Consider the following 23205-nt stretch of genomic DNA (forward strand, 5'->3'; position numbering starts at 1 on the left):
GTTGATTTTAAAGAATTGTATTGAGGAGTGCAAGTTCCCTCCAGAACCAGATGCAATTTGTCGATATCAGCAATGTCATGGCCACTCCAAAATCCAAATATTTTTTACAGATCCAGACTTCAAGGTAAATATCTCATTTAAAAGGGTTTGGGAAATGAACTTCATATTTGTATAAGTTCTGCTCCCTTTCATATTAAAGAGCTATCTGGAACACATCATCTTCTCCTATCGTCTGTTAAGTCACAGAATCACAGAAAACATTTGGTTAGAAGAGCCCTCAAAGATCATTCAGTCCAACCCTTGACCCAGCACTGAAGGGTCAACCCTAAACCATTTCCATAAGCTCCCAGGTCCACACCTCCAGGGATGGTGACTCCACCACTGCCCTGGACAGACCATTCCAATGTTTGATAACCCTCTCTGTGAAGAACTATTTCCTAATAGCCAGCCTGAAACGCCCTTGGCACAGCTTGAAACCATTTTCTCTAGTCCTGTTGCTTGACACCAAGGAGAAGAGCCTGGCCCACTTCTTGCTCCAAGCTCCCTTCAGGTAGTTGTAGACAGTGATGAGGTCTCCCCTCAGCCTCCTCTTCTCCAGACTGAATAACCCCAGCTTCCTCAGAGGCTCCTTGTAGGCCATGTGCTTCAGGCCTTTCACCAGCCTCGATGCCCATCTCTGAACATGCTCCAGCACCTCAATGTCTCCCTTGTAGTGAGGGGCCCAGAACTGAACACAATACTTGAGATGAGGTCTCACCAGTGCTGAGTGCAAGGGAATGACCACCTCCCTGTTCCTGCTGGCCACAGTGTTTCTAACACAAGCCACAATGTCATTGGCTTTCTTGGCCACCTGGGCACACTGCTGATTCATATTTAGTTGACTGTCAACCAGTCCCCCCAGCTCCCTCTCCCAAGTCACAGCTTTCCAATCACATATCCCCAGGTCTGTAGCTTACCATGGGGTTGTTGTATCGCAGGTGGAGGACCTGGCACTGGGCCTTATTGAACTTCATACAATTAGCCTTGGCCTGTTGGTCTAACCTGTCCATGTCCCCATTGTAAAGCTTCCCTGCCATCGAGCAGCTCAGCATGGCCACCCAGCTTGGTGTCATCTGTTACTGAGGGTGGACTCAAGCCCCTTATCCAAATCATTAATAAAGCTATTGAAGAGGACAGGTGCCAGTACAGAACCCTGGGGTGCTGTGGCTGGGTGCCAGCTGGAGTTAGTTCCATTCACCACCACTCTTTGGACCTGGCCATCCAATGAAGAGTGCACTTATCCAAGCCTTGTGCTGTGAGTTTCTGAAGGAGAATGGTGTGGGAGACAGTATCAGAGGCTTTACTAAAGCCCAGATAGACAATGTCCATGTCACTTCCCTCATCCACTAGGCTGGTCACCTTATTGTAGAAGGAGATCAGATCAGTCAGGTAGGATCTGCCTTACATAAACCCATGCTGTCATGCACTGTTTTCCGTTTGGGAATTTTAAAAGATGTTAAATTCATGCTTTTTCTCAATATTAGGGTTTTATACGTATTAATTGCTGTCAGCAATGTAGAGTGGAATTTCATATCAGCTGTTGGAAAAAGCTGAAAACCACAAACTACAGTGACAAAAATGATAAGGTGAGAGCTGTGCCAGACTTCAAGCTTCGTGTTTTTCCTTTTTTTTTTTTTTAAGTCAAGATTATAGTATTCCTTTGGTTTAAGTGCTTGATGTTCCACCCATGTGACAGTGATAGGAAGAGAGAGAGGAAAGAGTCTCTTGCTAGGTTATCAAACATGCAAGTGTGGGTAAAGCTTGCCATTGTCTAGAGAAGAAAGATGAGGTAAACAGGCTGAGCATGCTAAGCCTTCACATAGCATCATTTATGTCCTTCCATATGGAAGTTTTATTCCTTCTGCAGTCTTGCTGTTGAAGCAGCAGTGTACAATGCTGAATTACGTCTAAAGGAATTTTGCAAAATAGTGTCAGCAGCCAGTATAAAATCACAGAAAATCCAGGCAGAGTATGAGCTCATGAAAGAATATTCTTAAAGGTGACTCTTGAATGTGAAGTTGGAGGAAGTGGGGCTTTGCTATAGTTTTGGGAGTATCAAGTATCTGCTGCAGATCTGGGATCCTTTTTGCAGTTCTTACCAAATCAGCTGTCACTTGCTTTTCTCATCCAGTAAGAGTCTAGAACTGTGATAGCTTTAGTTACATTGGTCATCTCAGATTAAGAAATTGTAATCTGTGTAAGAATGCAGATTTCCATGAGTTTAATGTCTTTGTTGTGTGTATCATTTTCTCTTGACAGGATTTTCTTCAAGAATTGTGTTTCACTCCTGATTGTACAGGCCTTATTTCAAAAGTAGTTATTTTCAGTTCTTCTGGTCTGGTAAAATGTGAAGTAAGTCAATAGTCATATAAAATATGAAAATAATCTTTATCTCCTTTCTCAGAATAAATATTTTCAAGTGAAGATTGTAACTGCTAACTCAGGTATAATGATAATTAATAATAATAATAATATGATCTTAACTACAGAATCTGAACATTATTTTAGGAATCTTAATTACCTGTTCTCTTCTTATGATATTGGTTGGTATTCTCATGGATGGGAACGGGAGCTTCATTTTGTATTTGGCTTGTGCAACATAAAAGGAACTGCTGGTTTAACTTGGAGATGGTCTAGATAAAGGAAATAATTGTATTGGAAGAGTGCTCTTAACCCTCCATAGAGTCACAGGATGGATGCTGCTTCCCAGAGCAGTATTGTTCTGTGAGAAGCAAAACCAAACAGTATCACAGTATATCAGAGGCTGAAAGGTACCTCAAGAGATCGTCAGGTCCAACCCCCCCTGCCAGAGCAGGATCACTTACAGTACTCTGCATAGGAATGCATCCAGGTGGGTTTTGAAAGTCTCCAGAGAAGGAGACTCCACAACCTTCCTGGGCAGCCTGTTCCAGTGCTCGCATCACCCTCACTGCAAAGAAGTCTCTCCTCATGTTGAGGTGAAATCTTCTATGCTCAAATTTGACCCCCTGTTGTTCCAACCAACAATAAACGTTGCTTCCTGCCCACTGGTAAAACAAAACAACTTCCGGTTCTTCCTGACTTTGCGTTACCTTTCAACCTGTCTTTCCAACAGATAAAGATGTATTGCTATATACAGAGTTGTAGCAGAAGATGATAATTTTAGGTAGACCTTTATGAGGCTTACGTAGGTTACATGTGTCTTTTGTACTGTTTCATTTGATGCTTTGGAAAGCAGTAGATGTCCTGGGTATAATAACAGCAAAGTGGCATTGTAATCCCATTTAATTAACATGATGTTGCTTGTTTTGGTAGTTTGAAAAAAAAATCATAAGACCCAAGGAACCACCAAGGGCCAGTATTAAGCAGAAGTGTTCCAGGTAAGCTCTTTGCTGTTCAAAACTAAGATCAATTTGAGAGCAAAACAGTTTTCTTTGGGTTTGGTTTGAATTGTTAAAATACCGCAAATACTTAGGACAGCTATTCTTGCCCCTTGCCTCTGATAAACTGAAAAGTCAGTAAAATATGATTCAATTATAAAAGTGACTAAACAATCTTGTAAAAGCAAATACAGAGCTACAGACATATAACATTAGCACAGGAGGGCATTAACTGGTATTGCTGAATAAATTATTGGTATTTCTCTAATGGTCATACAGTTCTTTAAAAACAACATTTTCAGTTTGCTCACAGGAGTTCTCTTTTCAAACATAGAGCATATGAATTGGTGCAAATCTGATTTACCTCTTTTGAGGGAAGAATTGTCCATTACACCACTGAGTTCCTGGCCATTTGAACCAATAGTTTTTGAATATAAATTGCTGCAGTCATCTTTCAGTCTTTTTACTTGAAACTTAATTTCATTATAAAATCCGTGGGCAGGGAAGAAACATGTTGTTTGAGGAAAGTGGGGTTTCGAGGCTATGTGTAGAACTTGACAACTGTTTCTTTACATTCCATGTCTTTCATTTGTGTTAAGATACTTAACAATTAGAATGCTAGAAAAAGTGATGTTCCTTTTAATAGAGTGTCATATACATGTGGTGAAAGTCAAGTGCTGCTAGATTTAGAATACTACGTCCATGTTCGGTCTGAGATTGCAGGCACTCTATTCCGTTCCCTTGCTAGAGGGAAGAAGGAAACTCAGGAAGATTTTTAGCTGAATGAGAGATGGTATTGATGTGTGGCGTAAGTTTAAACTCCACACTGTTCCACAGCCTTTACTATCTAATCAGCTTCGTGTGAATGTTTTTAAAATGTAGATGCATACTGCGTATAATGATGCTGTTTTGGTTATTGATGCACTTACCTTTGACATAAGTGAGTTTACACTATTTAGTCAAGGTTATAAATAATGAGGAATTGTGATGAGAGCAGAAACAAAACTGATTTTTAAAACTGAAGGAAATGGAGACGTTAAAATGCTGTTCAGAATGCAAACTTGTGAATGAAGAAAAAAGTGATAGCGTTTCAGTTGATACTAATTGAGATGCCATTAGTCAGAGTACAAATTACTGTGTCTTGAGGACATTCATACAGTTACATACTTGGTTTTTAGGAGACTTGTGTGAAGTTCTCTTGTCTCCTAGCTTCCAAATGCAGACTAGCTGGTTTTGTATTTGTACTTTTCAGCATAATGTTTTATAATAGAATGGAGCATATTGCAAGACATGGAAAATAACTTAGATGAGTGTGACTCCTTTGGCAACTTGTCCTGCATTAGGTTCACAGCTTAATTGCCTTTTTTCAGTCTTAGGAAGTTAAAAATGAAAGAAGAAAGAAAATTACGAAGAAAGCGTGCACGAGAAGAGGCACGGAATTCTGCTAAAGAGAAAAGAGAAGAAAACCAGATGGGAAATGAACCAGCTCAATACAGTCATCACAGTGGTGAGTGGAAGTACAGGTTATTGGTCTCAGTTATCACAAGGTAGCATAACTAGCATTCTAAATATCCAAAGTGAAATTATAACAGAATACTAATATTGAACATAATCTCCTCCTCTCTGAAGGACTTACCATTTCATTTAAGATTACTTCTCTTTTGGTTTTGTTTTTAATAAAGGATAATATTCTAACTGCAGTGTTGTGGGTTGGATTGGATCCCCCCAATAGCTATTTTAAAATTTGCCCCAAAGAGCAAATTCACCACACTCAGAATTTGGAAGTAAAAATGGAATTGTATTTACAAAAGAAACTAAATATGAAAGGTATAAAAAGCAATAAACGTGTACAAAGTGCATTTACGTATATCTGCACAGCTTAACAACAGCACAGGCCCCTCCCTGTACCTTAATTCAGCTCTTTTATCAACCTCTTTTACAACCACACATGCTCCCTCTCCACCTGCCCTGTACCTTACAGAAGCCAAAATAGAGAAGTCACAAGGTCAGAGGGAGAATAGCAAAGTGTGAAGCCTAAGCAGGAGCAGCAAGAGAGTGATAGCAGGCTTGGACTGCAAAATATAAGCTGTTCTTCACACTAATTGAGTGAGATTTATCTTTATAATTAACTTTATTATAATCTGAGGAGTCCACCCCTCTTGGACTGTCCAAATCCTCTGAAAAATTCTGTTTACAACTAAAACCTAGTTCTCAACTGTAACATGCAGAAACTGCAGTGATTTGAAATACATTTTTTAGAGCTTTTGCGAAAATAATTTTTCAGCCTGCAAGTGTGTAGTCAGTTAATGCTTCAACTTTTTTCTTCCAGTTACATGGATCTGCAGTGTTCTGTATTTGAGGTGTAAACTTCAACTGCATTTTGTATTGGGGCAAGCTACAGTGCAAACAAAAATGAGTGGTTTTTATTTTATTTTTTCTTCTTTTTAAAAATTTTTGTTTGTTACTAACTTTAAAATAGCTTTCATAGAATCATAGAATCAAGAAGGCTGGAAGAGACCTCAAAGATCATCGAGTCCAACCTGTCACCCTACACTTCATGACTATCTAAACCATGTCACCAAGTGCCACGTCCAATCCCCTCTTGAACACCTCCAGGGATGGTGACTCCACCACCTCCCTGGGCAGCCCATTCCAATGGCCAACCACTCTCTCTGTGAAGAACTTTCTCCTCACCTCCAGCCTAAACCTCCCCTGGTGCGGCTTGAGACTGTGTCCCCTTGTTCTGGTGCTGGTTGCCTGGGAGAAGAGACCAACCCCCTCCTGGCTACAACCTCCCTTCAGGTAGTTGTAGACAGCAATGAGGTCTCCCCTGAGCCTCCTCCAGGCTAAACAGTCCCAGCTCCCTCAGCCTCTCCTCATAGGGCTTGTGCTCAAGGCCTCTCACCAGCCTCGTTGCCCTTTTCTGGACATGCTCAATTGCTCGTAGAATTTCCTATTAAGTACTTTGCAGACATTTCTTCATTCCATATGTACTTAGTTCTACAGAAACCTATTACCTGTTCAATGGCATATCCTGGCACTTTTTAAGAAAAATCCTCAGGTGCTACTCCTTTTTAGGTGATTTTTTTAACCCATTTTCACAGCATCACAGTATATCAGAGGTTGGAAGGTACCTCAAGAGATCATCAGGTCCAACTCCTCTGTCAGAGCAGGATCACCTAGGAAAGTCCACACAGGAACTCATCCAGGTGGGTTTTGAAAGTCTCTAGAGAAGGAGACTCCACAACCCCCCTGGGGAACCTCTTCCAGTGCTCTGTCACCCTCACTGTAAAGAAGTTTCTCCTCATGTTGAGGTGAAATCTTCTGTGTTCTAGTTTGAACCCATTGTTCCTTGTCACTGTGCACCACTGAAAAGAGCCTGGCCCCCTCCTCCTGACACCCACACCTCACATAATTTATAGACATTGATCAGATCCCCTCTCAGTCTTCTCTTCTAAAGATTAAACAGCCCAAGGGATCTCAGTCTCTCTCTTTTTATTTGAGATCAGTGTCTTCCATTGGCACCACAGATGATTTTTTGCTTCCATATAGTTTTATAAAGCCACAGTCAGTTGTTGTGCTGTGTTGTCTTTGTTTTAAAGCATCGGCCATCTTCTTTCCTATTTATCTTCTTTAGTTCTGGTCCTTGCATCCACTGTAGATAATTCACATGTATGTGAAGTCCTGCATATCTTTGGAGATCAGCTATGACCCTGTTGTTTTGGTTTTGGAAATTTGATGAGGAAATCATCTAATTCAGTGTTCCAAGGTGTCTGGGAGGTTGAGAGGCAAGTTTCAGGAGACAGCTGTATTGTTGCAGGAGTGGTTCAAGCACTAAAATCTCTTCTATGACTTGTCTTGGGATCCTGATTCAGGATGGAGCCAGGCTCTTCTCGGTGACACCCAATGACAGGACAAGGGGCAATGGGTGGAAGTTGAGGCATAGGAAGTTCCATGTAAACATGAGGAAAAATTTTTTCACTGTGAGGGTAACAGAGCAATGGACCAGGCTGCCCAGGGGGGTTGTGGAGATACTGAAAACCTGTTCCTGTGTGATCTGGTATAGGTGATCCTGCTCTGCAAGGGTTTTGGACTAGATGATCTTTCAAGGTCACTTTCAGCCCTTAACATTCTGTAATCTTATTTGCTGTGGAATGAGTGGAATGCATCTCACTCAATAGGAAAGCAGTGATATGTTTTATTGAGGTAGAGTGATAATTTGACAGAGTTTAATGAATTAGAATTTAGCAAAGATTTAACAGATTTTTCAAGGTTCATTTTGATGGCAAGGTTCACTTCATTACTTACTATGTGGGAGAAATACACAAATGTAAATTTTAAAATTTTCTTTCTTTTTTGCTCTAAACTTCTTCCCAGAGAGGAGTCTAAGTGTGGCTAGATTGATCCTTAGTTCCAAACTCAGTAAACCATTTATATCTAAGCATATAGAGGAATGAAGGGGTAAGGGAAGCCCTCCCATTGGAGCACAAGGTTTAGAAAGTACCTTTTTACGTTCCAGACTGCTTCAGAGAATGTAGCTAGATCCAGTCCTAGTCCCAGACCTGGTTAACAGTTTGACTAAAAATATTTGGGTATGGGGATTTCAGTAGTAGTGATTTAACATGACATGGTGTGCAGGGATTTTGATGATAGCGATGGTGTCACAGCCTGGTGGCTCCTACGTAACTTCAAGGTAGCAGGAGTTTAAAAGTCATTAACACTTGTTATGATAAACAATCATACAGCCTGATCTTGTGATTTATAAATACATATATATATATATAATATATATATATATATAATATATATAGATCAATGTTAAATCAATTCATAATAATTGTTTATAATCTATACAGTGATTTAGACAAGCATTCAGCAAAGTTACCTAAGAACATCATGGGTACACATGCACACAAATACATCTAGGTTAACCTCTATACCTGTATGATTAAGATTTTTCCCTTTCAGCATATTACAGTAAATGATTTTTAGACTTTCACATGATCCAATTAGAGTGAGTAACTCACATCGTCCTTTGTCAGCTTGCAACAAGCAGACTGTCTTCCCTTTTGTCAGCCTTTACCAGGTAAACAGTCAAAGTCTGGCCTGAGAGACATCCCAGCTTAGGGGGAGACACAGCCCACTGGGATCTTGGAATGCTCCCAGGGGCCTCCCTTGGGATTGGTATTTATAGGGTCACAAGATGATTAGCTGTGGTTCGTGCTTTTTCATTGTTCTTGTCAGGCAATCTTGGCACTCTTCTAAGTGGGCTGTGATCCAGGCAGGAGGGGGTGTGAGTACTGTAATGTTTCTCAGGCAAGAGGAGTTTGAGGTGTGGTTAGGGAGTGCCTCAGTGTTCCAGCTCACTGTACTCGTACCCAGGGCAGGAAGGCACTGGAGTGCTTCAGCTTGCTGCCTCATGAATCAAGATCAGCAAGTACCAGCCCACTGCATTCCTGTAATGAAGCAAGAAGACAGGAACTGTTGCTAATACCGCAGTGCGGCCCAAAAGAAAAAGGGGATGGTGGTATGCATCTGTACCACCTCATAGATCAGAAAGCCCTTTTTTTGTTTTAAGAGCAGCCATAGCTACCTTTTAAATAAGAACAAATCTGCTTATCAAGTGAGAGGAGCACTCATTTGTACGCACATTTGTAAGATGCAGAGGCTTTCAATGCAGATTCCTGCAGGATAAACTTGGGTGTAGCTTATGCCTATAGAGTTCATTGATTCTCTCAGTGTGCTTGGAAATGTCTGTTACAGTGACTAAGTTTTCAGAGTGTAATATGTAGTGTTTTGTTTTGTTAATTAATTAAAAAATCAGATCTTTTGACTGTGATTACTGTCAGTTCTGAAAGTGGTGTTCTATAAATGTTCAGTCTTGAAGAATAAGGATAGGTGAATTAATGCTTTTTCATCCTTGTTCTACAAAGAACTAACAAAAGGGTCAGGGCAAAGGTGTGGTACTAGGTATATGCTCTGGGAACTTATGCTTGGGTGAATTCTGTCTCTGCATCAGAGCTGAAATGCACCCCACACAGATAAATCTGTGTAGACAATCACTTGGCAGGTAACTTTTAACAGGTAACAATTATTGGCAGATGACTTTTTTTTTCTCTTTCTGAGATCTAGTTAAGATGCTAAGGATTGTTTCTTTGTGTAAACAAAATTTAAAACAATGTTATGTCAAATTTCTAACACTAAGGCTAGTAGTTTATATGGAAAGTTATACATTCTGTTAAAGTACAAATTATCTGCATGTCACAGTTGATGTTTTTCATTGTGGAAAAGAGACATGAACTCTTTTTTTTTTGTTGTTTGTGGCTTGTGGTTTTTTTAAATCCCATTATAGGTTATGCTCAGGATTTACACACTGGTGATCAAGTCCTGCAGCATATCAGCCGAAATGCTGAGCAAATGAAAACGTCTGTCCGTGATACTTCCAAACTATTGAAGGAATTACTTTCATGGTTTGTAATCAGTGAAGAGGATTACACGTTGTATTCCAAAGCTAGCAGCATGTCACATGAAGTGATGGAGCAGCTCATCAGTTACTTAATTCAGGAAAAAAACAGAGTGAAAACAAGGGGGTTTATCCACGTGCTGAGTGAGCTGGAAGAAGTGGATTCCAAATTACACAAGTGGCTGACACACCTTAATAACTTGGGTAGGTTGTGTGTTTATGTAATAGCAGATGACCTTACCTTGTCATTATTGTTCAGTTTACAGATAAAAAGATAAACTGGCTTTCTTAAACTTCAAATGATAAAGTTTTCCTTTTTCATTTACTTCATCCTTAGGCAGGATTTCTAGAGAAGAAAGTGTGACTGTTGGTAATGCAGGAAAAAACTTCTCTTGTCTCTGCAAGTAAAACATGTGAATGAGGGCAGGGCAGGGCAGAGAAAATTGAACAGATTTACTTTTTCATGTCTTTGAATTCCAGCATTGGGTTTAAATGATAATATCTGTATAAAAAATGCAGTTTTGGAAAGTAAATTATGGTGGGGTTTTTGGTCATAAAAGTTTAGACTGTATAACGTTGAAGCACTTCAACTTGTTGCTCTTTGGTTGTGTTGCTTTGCCCTATAGTTTCCTCTTCAATTTACGGAGAAGAACGGAGAAGTTTGGGTTTTTTTCAGGCAAAAGGGACTTAAGTTGCCAAAACCTTGGATGAAATTTGGATTCTTAATGCTGTTTTGTTGTGTCCATGTACTTTAAGGAATGTTTTTAGATTTATTATGCAAATAATTTGGTAGTGACTAAGAGTAAAATTTATATCAAATCTGTGTAAAATTTTTGCTTGCGTTTTCAAGATACAGGAGGTTTTACATAATATAGTTCAGCTACACTATACTTAATTTTTAGAACAGACTGTTCCTCCCTGAAGAGAAATATCACACTGTAAGCATTAAAACTCTGAAGCTGGAATGAAATGTTGAGGGTTTTTTTCTGTCTCTTTTAGGTCTGACAGCTACAAAGAACTTTATCCTTCAATATGAACAATTTCTAAAAGATCTTGACTTTTCTATTTTAATCACACTCTGGAATGAGAAGTATGGTAGTAAATTTGACTATGTGAAAAGTAGTTCTGAAGGCAATGAAATTTGTGATTATTTCTTAAAACCACCCCTAGAGAAAACACGTTGTTTTATATGGCTGTTAGAAGACAACAGAGAAAATTTTCCTATTCTTCATCAAGCTTTAGATGAATTCTTTGATAAAATGGGTAAGTATGCAAAGGTTATCATTCTTACAAGCAATGTATTTTGTCTGCTTTTACACAGTTGATGGACTCTGTAAAAGACTGAAATTTCAGCAAACAGCTGATCACCTCATTATATGGGACCGTCTCTGTTCAGTGCTTGAGGCAGTATGGCCTCAAAAGGCAAGCCACCCTTTAAGTTACATTCTGCTGGTTTGTTTCATGTGTCACAACCAGCACACAAATTTACCTTTACTGTATGTATGCTGTCCAGCCAAAAGAAATATTTAGCTTTCAATTTTAAGAATAAAGATCCTACGGCTACAGTCTTTGAGTTGGTGGTATTTGATAAAGGATTATAGAATCATTATTGCTTTAATTTCATAGCTCACTATTATATGTTGCATAGAATGTTTCCATTTACGAATGTGCTTTTGTTATCCTTTCAATAGATGACCCTACCATTATATTAAAGAAGCAGGGAAATGAAAATATATTGGTAAGTGAACTTACCTCAATTGTTCGTTGCCATTTATAGATGCTTTTTGGGTTCAACTCGTAATTCTTACAGTGTACATTATTCTGATTCCCTTTTTGATTAGTATATGAGTTAAAATTCATTCTAATTGGCAGAAATATTTGATATATTTTGGTAAATTATGTGTTTGAGGCACTCACTTAAAATTATGCCAGCCTGCAGATAATTTTTTTCTATACAAATCCAAAATTCGCTTTTGATGCGGAATACATCTGTAGAGGTAATTAATCAATATTCATCTTAATGAAATGTGAAATTCTTTGGTTTGTTTTCATTTCATGAATTGGGAATCCAAAATTTAAATTAAAACCATTACAAAAGAAAAACTTCCATGTCAATGTTACTTACAGTTAATAAAGTTAACCTATAATTACAGTCCTATTTGAAAGTGGAGGTGCATTTTAGTTCTTTTGTCTTTACATATCTTTGAAAGATAAAGTGACCCTAACATTTGACAGTTCTGTTTGCTTCTTGTTCCCAACACTGAAGCTATGTTGTGTGTGATGTCACAGCTCTTTAAATATGCAATTTCAGTTTTTTAAAATCAGTGTGCTCAACTTTTAAAGAGGAAAATTAAATGAAAAAAGAATAAACTGGATAAAGTCTTGCAAAGTTCTGTTTCTTGTTTGTTTTCCACCTGGGGATGAACTGAAGAGGGAGAAGATTGTGTGCTTCACTGTGTACATCTTGCTGGTCAAACCAGAATGAGAATTTTAATAGGAAACTTGTTTTAAATTTACCTACTCGTTTTTTGTATCATCATTTTATTCTAATGAAACAAGACAATGAGTTTATTTTTTTCTGTTGCAGAATAATGGTATCAAAGTTAAAAACAAAATCAGGAAGAAGAACACAAAAGACTCAAAGGTCAGTAACTTTTTAGCTGCTTACTGCAGCCAACTCTTTTTTTTTTTTTTTTTTGTTTAGAATACTGATGTTCATGGGTATAGTGGTGTTTTCCTAAATACCTTGTGGAGACTGTTTCTTGAAGTATCTTTTTTTTCTGGAGTAGAATCGTGCTGTTCAGACTTAGTACAGTTTTGTTCTGTTAACAGTATGAATTTGTCAGCATAAAAAGTATTTCTAAACTTGCAAAGAAAGTTATTTATGAATAACTGATTCTGGATACCAGTACCTTCATTATATTAGTTCTCAGTGATTATTCTAGTCTTATTTTGCTGTGTGGGGAAATGTGAATATGGTGCACTGACTGCATGAAGAAATTAATGCTTTATGCTCCATATCATTTTGCACTAAGAAACAGCAAATTTGGAGGATGTTTACTGGTCATTTTGAGAAGGAAGAATATTTCATTACACCTTATGAAAAAGATTTGAAATTATGTCTTTACCTTTCTTTTCTGATATATTTTATTGACATATCAGTGGCTTGAAGATGCAGGTGTTCCATTTATTGATCAGAAAAACATTGCTAATTGTTTAGTGTTTTGTAGATTTTGCTAGGAATAATATTCTACATGAAAATTACACTTTTTGTCCTGCTTTTCTAGGATTTTGCTTTATTACAAACTTCTGATGGAATCTTTGTTTCCTCCATGCCTCCAGCTTTTTAAAATTTTATTAGAATTTCTGGAGTAAACTTCAGGTTTTTCCTATTCTCATCAGAGAGGGTGGTTTGGTGGGATTTTTGTTTATTTTTGCGGTGGGTTTTGTTTGGTTTTTTTTTACTTAGATACATTTTTACAAATTTCTGTATTTATGAAGTTATTAGATAATACAAATTCAAAAAGAAAGCAACTAAAACATTTTTCATGGTGAACAGTAATAAGTGTTCTATTAAAACAATGTTTAACTAGGGATAGCTCAGACTTTGTAGTAAGCTTATTAAAGCCTGAAGGCTCTCAAGTGTAAAGGAAGAGATTCCTAGAAAGTCAGCTCAGTCAACTCAGAAAGTAGTTATACAGAAGTCCTAGAGTGAAGCTATAGTGTTCTTTGGGTATGAATCCAGATTGAAATCAGGCATGTTTAGGATTTTGATGAAATGGGTAAGAGGGAGGTTTGGCTGTGTATCCCAATTTTTTTTTTCCAAAATAAGTTCTGAAGAAGAAATTAATAGTTTTAAACTAAGAACTTTCTAGCTGTGTTTTAGTGCTGGTAATTGTACTTATGTTTTGCAGTTCAAAATGTGGCTTATGAATGTGATAAAGTTGCAGAACAAGGTTCAAGTGTAAATAAGTTACTCATAGTCTTTACAATGGATCATTTTGTGTGTACTTTCATGAGACAAAAACAACAACAATTTGTTTTTAATTAGTCTGTTTTAGTATTATCCAGTGGAGTTAGTACAGCAGCACGAGAAGAAGATGAAATATTTATAGATGAAAATACTTTGTAAGTACCATTGTGTGGTTTTGCTTTTATTACACACACTCTGAAGTGCTTTGCAGGTAGAAACACCAAGTCTGGACTAGCATCTAAATTTTTTTGATACGAGCTTGTGTAGAAACATTACTTCTCTGCTTCCAGGACATTTGTAAAAGGGGTGTTAGAAATTTAAAGATCTTAATGACGTAGGAAGCAACCAAATGGTTGCCAGGCTGCAGCCCCATACATCTTCTAGGCCAAAAGGTATTGTTTCAAGTAGAATGCTTCTTGCTTCCTGTTCAGTTTTCAGGCAGCAAGAAATTGATTGATTTGTACATCCTCCATCAGCCACAGCTGAGCTTTGCCATCCATGCCATACCAAGCAGATTATGATTTTGAATTGAGGTAACCTGTAGCGCATTGCTCAGAATTTTTGCGTTAGTAAGGACTCAGACTCTTCTATTCTGAGCCTGGTTTTGCTCTCTCTTATAGATGTGAAAGCTGCTAGCAAGAGCTAGGATTTATTACTGTGAACTAGTGGCAGGTCAGTTAGTAAGTTTAGCAGTTAAGGATTTTGGTAGTGGTTTATTCTGCTTGTTAGGAAAATGTTTGCTATTGGGGTATGTTTTTAGGACTTGTGTAGTTACCATACAATATACTGTTTTCAGTATATATGAAAAATGAAATTATTTTCAGATGCAACATATGCACTGTTTTTAATGCCTTCTCTTTTAATTTCTTTTTGTTTTTCTTTTTTTCTTTTTTCTCTTCTGTGGCTACAGAGATTTTACAAATTCTTATGAACCATTTGCAATCCCCCAGTATCTTCGGGCACAAACAGAGGAATTTGAAGCTCTTATGGGGTATTCAAATAGTGACAGCTATCAAAAGATATTGGATGAAACTTATGAGATCTTATATGAGTATGTATACATTTCTGTGCTTAGCAGTTTAAAGGCTTTAATATTACTTTAGAATTATTAGAACTTACTGTATTAGATCCAGAATTTGGGTGCAGGTGCTCTGGTATATGTAGGTATATGCATTAAGCTATGTACTAATGCGTTGCAATAGTTGCTTGTTTTTAGCAGAAGAGTATTATAGAAGAATTTGATGCTTGGCTAGAACACCATCTTCTAAGTGATTGTTCTTCAGTCGTTCTAGAGGTTCTTGCTTTTAAGTATTATTGCGAAAATATAGTGGGTGAAATAAGATTTTAGAATTGCATGAAAAAAATGATTAATAATGGCAGCTTCTTTTTGTTTTGTTTTTCTTTTTAAGATGTTTCTCTCAACTCTTAGAACAACATGGCCCTTTGGAAATGAATGATAAATTGCTAGTGGAGGAATATGAATGTTTCCCCGAAGAAATTCAAAAGATTGTAGAAGATGAAGGTGGTCTGAAATCTGTTCTTCTGAAATCCTGTCGTTTCATTATGGTGGATAATCTTATTGGCTTAAGAAAGCATGCAGATCTTAATAAAGAAAATACAAGCAGAACTGAGATTGGAGACAATGAAGAGGAAAGTTATAAAGCCTGTAACGTGCAAGAAAATTCTTCCCAGAACAAGCTGCAGTTAAATCCAGCTGCTAAGGAATTCATACCATGGTCTTATCCTGAAAAACCCTCTATATCAACATCTACTGACTTAACAGTAGCATGTTATCAGCCTCCACAACATTTTCCCTGGTCTTTTCCAACTTCATGCAAATCTTTGAATCATCAGAGCATCGCTCCCATACAAAATGAGTCATCCTATTCAGACGTCTCACTGAACTGCTTTGATTCTAAAAATCCCTGCATATTTTTGCCTGAGACTTCTTGGGGTTATCCATATGCGAGGGTATTGCTAATGCCTTCTCCAGTGCCTGTCCTGTCAGATGTTGCTAAGCAACCTACTTATATTTATGCTGAGGGTGTAGCTTGTCAGGATAATGATGAGTCGGCAATTTCAGACAGAAAGAACCTTCTCAGCACTTCTAGACCGACTGAAATACAAACATCTGAAGACCCTCAGTGCCAGCTGGAGAACTCGGATAACACAGGTTATGAAGACAGTTCTGCTGTTACAAATAGTACAGATGAAGCCAAATGTGATATACAGGTTATTAAGAAGGCAAAAAAAAGCAGAGGTATACCTCTAATGAAAAGCAACCCTCATACAAGGATTACAGCTGTTCAGGTAAGAAATGAAAATGGAACAGTTAACTGAGAGCTTTTAAGGTGGTAAATGACCGTGCTGAGCGCTGGAAAGTGCAGCTTCTTTTTGAATGATTTCTTTATGACTTCCAAAAGGATCAGGTGTGTTATAGGCTTTTGAGAGCAAATATTCAAGTAATACTTCCAGCTACCAAAATGTAGGGGATCTTAAAAATAGTATTTAGCATTCTCCAGTACTTCTCTCTCCAAAAAAGGCCATGAGTTGAAAGATACTGAGGTGTTTATCAGACTGGGAACTTTCTTAGAACTTGCAGTATAACTTGTTGCCACTTGCTACGACTGCCCTCCTTTTAAATTTGTCATTCTTTAAAGAGATGGTCACTGACTTTTGTTCTGCCTGAAGTTCTGATCTTTTGACACAGGATCAAAGCGCACTGATGGTGCTCATCAGTTCCAGCTTTGCCTTGGAGGTTATGGAAAATTTTTTTCGTGTCATAATTCAGTGATTTGTTTTAACTTGCACAGTATTTGAGGATTTAGATAGTTTGTACATTCTAACAATTGTTGGTTGGTGCTTCCCTTGCGGACTTCGTGCAAGCTCAGCTGTAGGGTAAGTTCAGGGGAAAGACTCTGTCACATTCCCTTTTCCTCCCTGAAGTAATAAAAAAATTAAAAATAAAACTCCAACCACCCTCATCCCCCACCTCTCCCCCCAAAAAAAAAAGAAAAACAAAACAAAAAAAACATCCAACAAAACAACAGGGAAAGCATTGTTGAACACCCAGACAGGGTCAGGGTGCAACGCTGAATGCAGGAGGGCCTGGAGCACTCACTCTTTAATGGTACCCCAGAGTTAGATCAGCATACACCACTTCTGAAGACACACTTCAGGTAACAGGGAGACAGAGGTCACATCCACATTTGTTACAGAAAACATTTTAGACTAAGGTGATTGGATTTCAGAGTTACAGATATGGCAGTTTCACATATCCATTTATGAGAGATGATCCAGTGTGCTAGAGAGGCTGCTGGGGAGGACTTCCTCATCTTTTGTTTCTTGTCATTAAGGGAGGAATGGTCATTTATAGTTGTAAGATTGTGATGGTTTGAAACTGTCTTTTCAATTTTTTCCTTGCAAAGTTCAGAACAGAGAAAGTGAAAGAGTGTAAATAAGTCACTATTGGGTGTAAGAAAGCAAAATAACGATTGTTCTAAACACTTCCATTGGATAGATAGAAATGTTTAAGAACTATTACCCAAAACCAAGTGGGCACTCTGCACATTCTGCGTTCGGCAGTGGGGGCAGTTGCTGGGCTGCCTGGCTGCTGTTTCTTCTCTTCTGGCTGAAGATAACACACTGACCTTGGCAGCTAGGTTAACAACTTTCTGCTTAACTAACTCTGCTTCTCTGTCCAGGGGGGTCTGGGGAGAAGCTCCTGGGAGAGAGAGAGGCCCTTTTGGGAGGGTCCCCTTGGGGGGAAGCAAAGGGAGATCGGTTGTGCTTTTCTGTTGATTGTATATATTTGTAAATGTTGTGAATTTTGTGTATTTGTACATATTCATTGCATTTCATCGTAGATTTTAGACTCTGCTTGTAAATACAGCCTTCATTTGCTTCCAGACTGGGCTAGCCTGGTTACTTGTTGCGGGGGGGCGGAATTTCAGCTCACACCGACACAAAGATAAATAGCTGTCTCTCCATTACTGCTTTCAAAGTTAGGAAAATGTTAACATGGGTTTTGTTTGTTTATCAAAGTTGTTTTGTGTACAAAACTTTTCTTCTTTTTAAATCTTTCCTGAGCAGCTGCTGAAGGTTAGTTTGTCATCAGTCTAGGCAGATGAATTTTGTCACTTGAGTGACCAGGCTGTTAAAATGAGATTTCTTTCTTTGCTTCTTGAACATATACAATAAAGAGATAACAGAAGAGTCAACAATTCTCAATCTAGTGAATCCTGGTTAGCAGAGGTCAAAAAGTCACTAAGCAACAGATAGGTTTCTCTCTGAAAAAGTGTGGTGAAACAAGGCATTTAACTTCTGTGGGTTTTTTAATAGCCTATTAGAACAGTAACATCATTAACTGGATCTTTATTATGTCATGTGACTAGATTTTACATTTCAGCTCTTTCAGTTAAGTGCTTGATGAGGTGGTATTAGAAGAAAACAAGCAGAGCCCCTGAAGGTCCTTGAATCTAATCTCTTTGAAGTAGAGGCACTCACGTAGTAGATCTTGAGTTTAGGAGCCACAAAACACAGCTCAGTGAGCAGTCAGACACTGGTTTTGCAAGTTGTAAGTTTTTGGACATGTAGAGTTCAGCTGTGTTTAAGGACTTGGAGAAATGTTGTCTATAGAAATGCTTCAGGGTGAATTCAAGTGGGGAAAGATCATGACAGAAAAAGTGCTTTCATTATAGATGGAAGACTGTTTCCAGAACAATTGTGCCACTTGTTTTTACATTGGAGATGAAACTATTTTATAATGTAGTTGGATTTGTAAAATTGTAGGTTGGGTATAAAAGCTCCAAACCAGCTGAGGTGCTACTTGTGTGTATGAACTGGAAAGCTTTTTAATCACCTAATGATTCTTTGTATTCTAGGTAAATCATGAAGTAGCTGATAAGGAAACAAATACTTTACCTTTTCATCCATTTGAAATGCAACAAGTAAGTTACCCATGTATTTGTTAATATTTCTCATGAAGAAGGTTAGAGGTGTGCCTAAAAATGTGGTAGTGAAAAGATAAAAGGTCTCAAAGGATAACAGGTTTCAACTTTTTTTTTTTTTTTTAGTTTTGGGTTTGGTGGTATGTATGTGTGTGGGTTCTTGAGGGTTTTTTTGTGCGGTTTGGTTTGGTTTTTTGGGGGGGGTTGGAGTTTCTTTTGGAGGGAGGAGAGAGGAGGGATATCTTCCCTTCCCCCCCACCTTTCTTATTGAGTGTGATGTTCTTCTTGGAAACTTCATATAGGCCCACAACAAGGAGGTTTTGGAGCTTTGCTCTGTAGCTGTTCAGATCTTGCATTATGCCTTCTGGTAATGTAGTATTTTCCTCTCCAAAAATCTTGAGGCTTTAATACTCTGTTTGGGCAGATAATGGCTTTTGAACTAGGCATGTTCCATTCATGGTCAAACCTGAATGTTCATTTTCTGAGCTGGATGTAAACTTTTGCACAAGTTTCTCTTGAACACTGCCCCTCCCTAATCACACTCAAGTTTTTATATCCCATCTGAGAGCAGACTGTCTTTTAGAGGTCAGGAGTGTTTGCTGCTCTGTGTTAACAGAGATTAAATTGTGTTTTATAACTGATTTACTTTCAGGGAGATATTCTACGTATGGAGAAAGAGCATCAGGTATTAAAAGAACAACTTAAAGAAGCAGAGGAAAAACATGAACAGTTACAAAGCCGAAGCTCAGAGGAAATCAGTGCTTTAAAAGAGCACCTGAAGAGCAGCGTTGAAAAGACTGAGGTAATGGTTTTATCCATGCAACAGTGGGACAAACTGCACTGGCTCACAAGATTGGTTGTAATTTATCAACAGTATTTTTGAAACTTGACTTGAGGTCCTCTTAACTTGGTAAACCTCACCGTCTTTGTTGCTTCAAACACACTTAAGCACAGAAGATATTGGTTGCTTCCAGCTCCTGGGCAGGTACTGGTTTTGGTTGAACCTGAGATGAAACCACACTTATGTTGCTGACTCTTTCTTCTTGATTTGCTGGGTTTGCTAACAGGCTTTATTTCCTTGAGAATGTCTGGGAGCAAGAGGAGCAGTCCCCAGACAACACTTACCAGCCTGTTATCACTTGGACTATATTCATTTTATAGTTAAAGCTGTAGATGCTACAGGCTACCCACTTTTCTACATGAAAAGGAGTTTTTCTATTTAAAGAAAAATAATTAACTGAAACCAAAGCCATCTCTCCCTGTGTCCTCTCTTTAGTAAGATGGGACCTGTCATTGGATCTCGGTTTAATTTTTTTTTTTTTTTCATTTCCTTTCAATGGTGTGTTGGAGAAAACTTGGGTACTGTAGCTTGGGAGCTCCCAGGTTCTAGTTTTACTGCTGGCTGCAAATAGCCTGGAAAACTTTCATGTGAGGGATATTAGAGTCTCACATGTGGGATTTTGTGGTAGTTTGAGGCTATGCCTTTAAAATTTGTTACAGATTTCGAGCAGAAAGTAGTAAAAATGTAAATAAATCACTATTGGGTGTAAAAAGGAAAAATAATGATTATTTTAAACAATTTCATTGGAAGGATAGCTCCCATAAGATTTGGTTCTCAAAACAATCTTTAGCAGTGCGGTGCAGTGTGTTCTGCTCTCTTCTTGCTTCTGTGCTGGGAGGATTTCTAACACACTTTTGCTGACCTTGATCGCATTGCTTGGTCTGGTATTAACCTTATCTGCTTCTCTTTTTCCTTTGCTGGGGGATCAGTAGAGGCAGGGAGAAGGAGGCAGGGAGGCAGCTTTCCTGGTCTTTTTGGCCAGGGGGATTTCTGTACTGTTTTATTAATTGTAAATACCTGTGAATGTTGTAAATACTGTCTATTTGTATATATTCATTGCATTCTGTTTGTAGATTGTAGTTTTGCTTGTAAATATAGCTCCATTTGCTTCCAAACTGAGCTAGTCTGGTAAAGTTAATGTTGGAGGGGAATTTCCAAACCCACCACAGGTTTTTTGTGTGAATGTTTGGTAACAAAATGAGCTCAGAATTTTTGAGCTGGAAAGTGGTCAGGCATTGGAATGGGCTACCCAGGGAGGTGGTTGAGTCACCAACCCTGGATGTGTTTAAGGGTTGTGTGGATGTGGTGCTTGAGGATATGTTTTAAGGGTGAACCTTGTAGAGTAGGGTTATTAGTTGGACTTGGTGATCCTGAGGGTCTTTTCCAACCTATTTCTGTGATTCTGTGGTAGCTGAATGCAAGGTGGATCAACTTGTCCATAGGCATGGTAGGCACTTTATAAAAAAATACATTTTACATTTCTCAGTGATGCGTTGATGCTGCCTCGACAGTTATGGCAGGCACGAGATTCACTGATGTCTTGCTCTGCTATGAATTGTAGCTTCCCGGTTGATAGAACAGTACCAGGACTGATTTTTGAGTGGGTTTTGAGTTGGATTTCAGTACATGCTTGTATGTGACACTGGAACTAGTTTTCTGCTATTATCTGACTGCAAATCACAGTTGCAAGTATTCTGAAGACATGCAAATGACATGTGCAGATCCCCGCAGGAAAGCGTTTGAGTGTGTTGCCCACACTGAACACCTGAAATAGAGTAAAAGCCCACACTGAACACCTGAAATAGAGTAAAAGCACTAGTAAAACTCTGTAATTTTCACTGGCTTAGCTTTTGATCAGAAGTGTCAGCAATCTGGTCTAACTCGCATTTGAATAAACTAGTATTTTCAGAATTAATGTTTTCATCTTTTCTGCTTTTAGGTATCAAAGAATGAACTGGATTGGTTTCATCAAGATTTAGAAATACAAGTGAAAAAATGGCAACAGGAGAAAAAAGAAAATCAAGAGAACTTAAAAGCACTAAGGAACACCGTTAAAAAGCATGCAGATACCAATGATAGGTACTGATTTTAAGTGCAGATTTACATTACTTTCCCTTTTGGTACTTTCTGTTTTGAATTCTTTTTTCTCAAGCAGCAGTAAGTACAGTTATTTCTGATAGACTATGGTAAGTCTACTGACTCCATGAGGTATGCAGAGCAAAAACTGAAAACTTGTTGTCCTGATTATGTCATTCTGAAATTAGTGAAATGCACTCTTGGATTAGAGCTGCTGCTAATAGGCCCTAGATATGTTATTTAACCTAATTAACAAATACTACTTCACTATCTAAGATCTTTGCGTATTTTCCAGAATCCTTCAGACCTACACTGCTTTTCCACTTTTCTCTTTCATGCCTTACCATAGCTTTCTCAGCATGCCCCTCTGCTGCATTAAAATCAGCTTTACATTTTCATTGCTTTCATTCCATCAACTCAGATCTGCATCTTATTTTTCTTACAGGATTTCTCTCTTCTGCTGCTTAGCCCATCTGAGGGTCATGCAAGGATGCATGTGTCCTTTTTTTTTTCTAGTCCTGTCATTCATTGCTCAAATTAAAGAAAAACTACAAGAACTACATAACTGCATGTATCTATTGTGGTTGTTTCCTTCAGCCTAAACGAGCTTTCCATAGAACTTAATATTACCAAAGTATGAATCCTGTCATGAGCCTGTGCAGCAAACCCAGCTGTTCCCTGGCTAATGAGCTCTGCTGGCTATGGAGGAGCAAGAAGCAGCAGTCAACTTCTACCATAGTCAACAAGCATCCATGAGAATGTGTCATGGACATGCATAAAAAATAAGTTGTGTACCATTTGATGAAGTATTATCAGTGCCTTTTCCTGAAACTTTCTATAAAGACTTCAGAAATCTTTATGTTACCCTAGTACTTGGCTGTGTAACAGCTAGATGTTTTATCATAAGATTAGGCTGAAATCTGTCTGCTTTTGTTTGGGGTGTTTTGGGTTGTTTGGTTTGTTTTTTTTGCAAGTTCCAGGTGAACATTTAAAATAGCTTTGTGTAACTCATGAAACTGACTTGGACATGTTTTTTTCTAATGAGATTGGACAATTCCTGCTGTATCTTTGATGTTCTCTCTCACTTTAAAGAGGAGAAAATTTCTGTCCTTGCATGCTGTTATCTTCAGTCTAAGTCATTTGGGCCAAATTTCTTCAAAATCATCACCCTGCTATTATATTTGCCACTCCTGAGTTAGGAATACAAATGCACTTTGGTTTTAAACAGTGTGTAAAACACAACAGGTTGTCACTAAAGTCATAGAGGAACACATTATGTGTTGGCCTAAGAACAGTTTTTCAGAACAAGCTTAATAACTGTTTGATTCCTCTAGGTATTCAAAGATCATTGATGAGAAGGAAAAGCAGTACAACGTATCTTTAAATACATATCTTGATACCAGGTAATACTTTTGTTTGAGCAATATTTATGTTTTTCAGATGACTTGTCCACTTTGTGTAAAAGCTTAGAAAAATGCAGCACTTTTGCCTGTATTTCTTACTCT

General features: G+C 38.2%; 1 protein-coding gene across 1 annotated transcript in view; it reads left to right on the top strand.

Annotated features, from left to right (window-relative positions):
* The window catches only part of TTC3 (tetratricopeptide repeat domain 3), a 67731-nt gene that overhangs the window by 36216 nt on the left and 8310 nt on the right, over positions 1-23205 (top strand). The window contains exons 23-38 of the mRNA XM_054399566.1: positions 2-124; positions 1524-1625; positions 2299-2391; positions 3334-3398; positions 4769-4905; positions 9751-10065; positions 10861-11124; positions 11553-11599; positions 12449-12505; positions 13913-13989; positions 14745-14885; positions 15244-16144; positions 18718-18783; positions 19436-19585; positions 21564-21703; positions 23035-23103. Of these exons, the coding sequence (XP_054255541.1) occupies positions 2-124; positions 1524-1625; positions 2299-2391; positions 3334-3398; positions 4769-4905; positions 9751-10065; positions 10861-11124; positions 11553-11599; positions 12449-12505; positions 13913-13989; positions 14745-14885; positions 15244-16144; positions 18718-18783; positions 19436-19585; positions 21564-21703; positions 23035-23103 (2747 nt within the window). The remainder of the gene's footprint in view (position 1; positions 125-1523; positions 1626-2298; positions 2392-3333; positions 3399-4768; positions 4906-9750; positions 10066-10860; positions 11125-11552; positions 11600-12448; positions 12506-13912; positions 13990-14744; positions 14886-15243; positions 16145-18717; positions 18784-19435; positions 19586-21563; positions 21704-23034; positions 23104-23205) is intronic.

The sequence above is a fragment of the Indicator indicator genome, chromosome 1 (assembly GCF_027791375.1).
Source record: "Indicator indicator isolate 239-I01 chromosome 1, UM_Iind_1.1, whole genome shotgun sequence".
Classification (NCBI taxonomy): Eukaryota; Metazoa; Chordata; class Aves; order Piciformes; family Indicatoridae; genus Indicator; species Indicator indicator.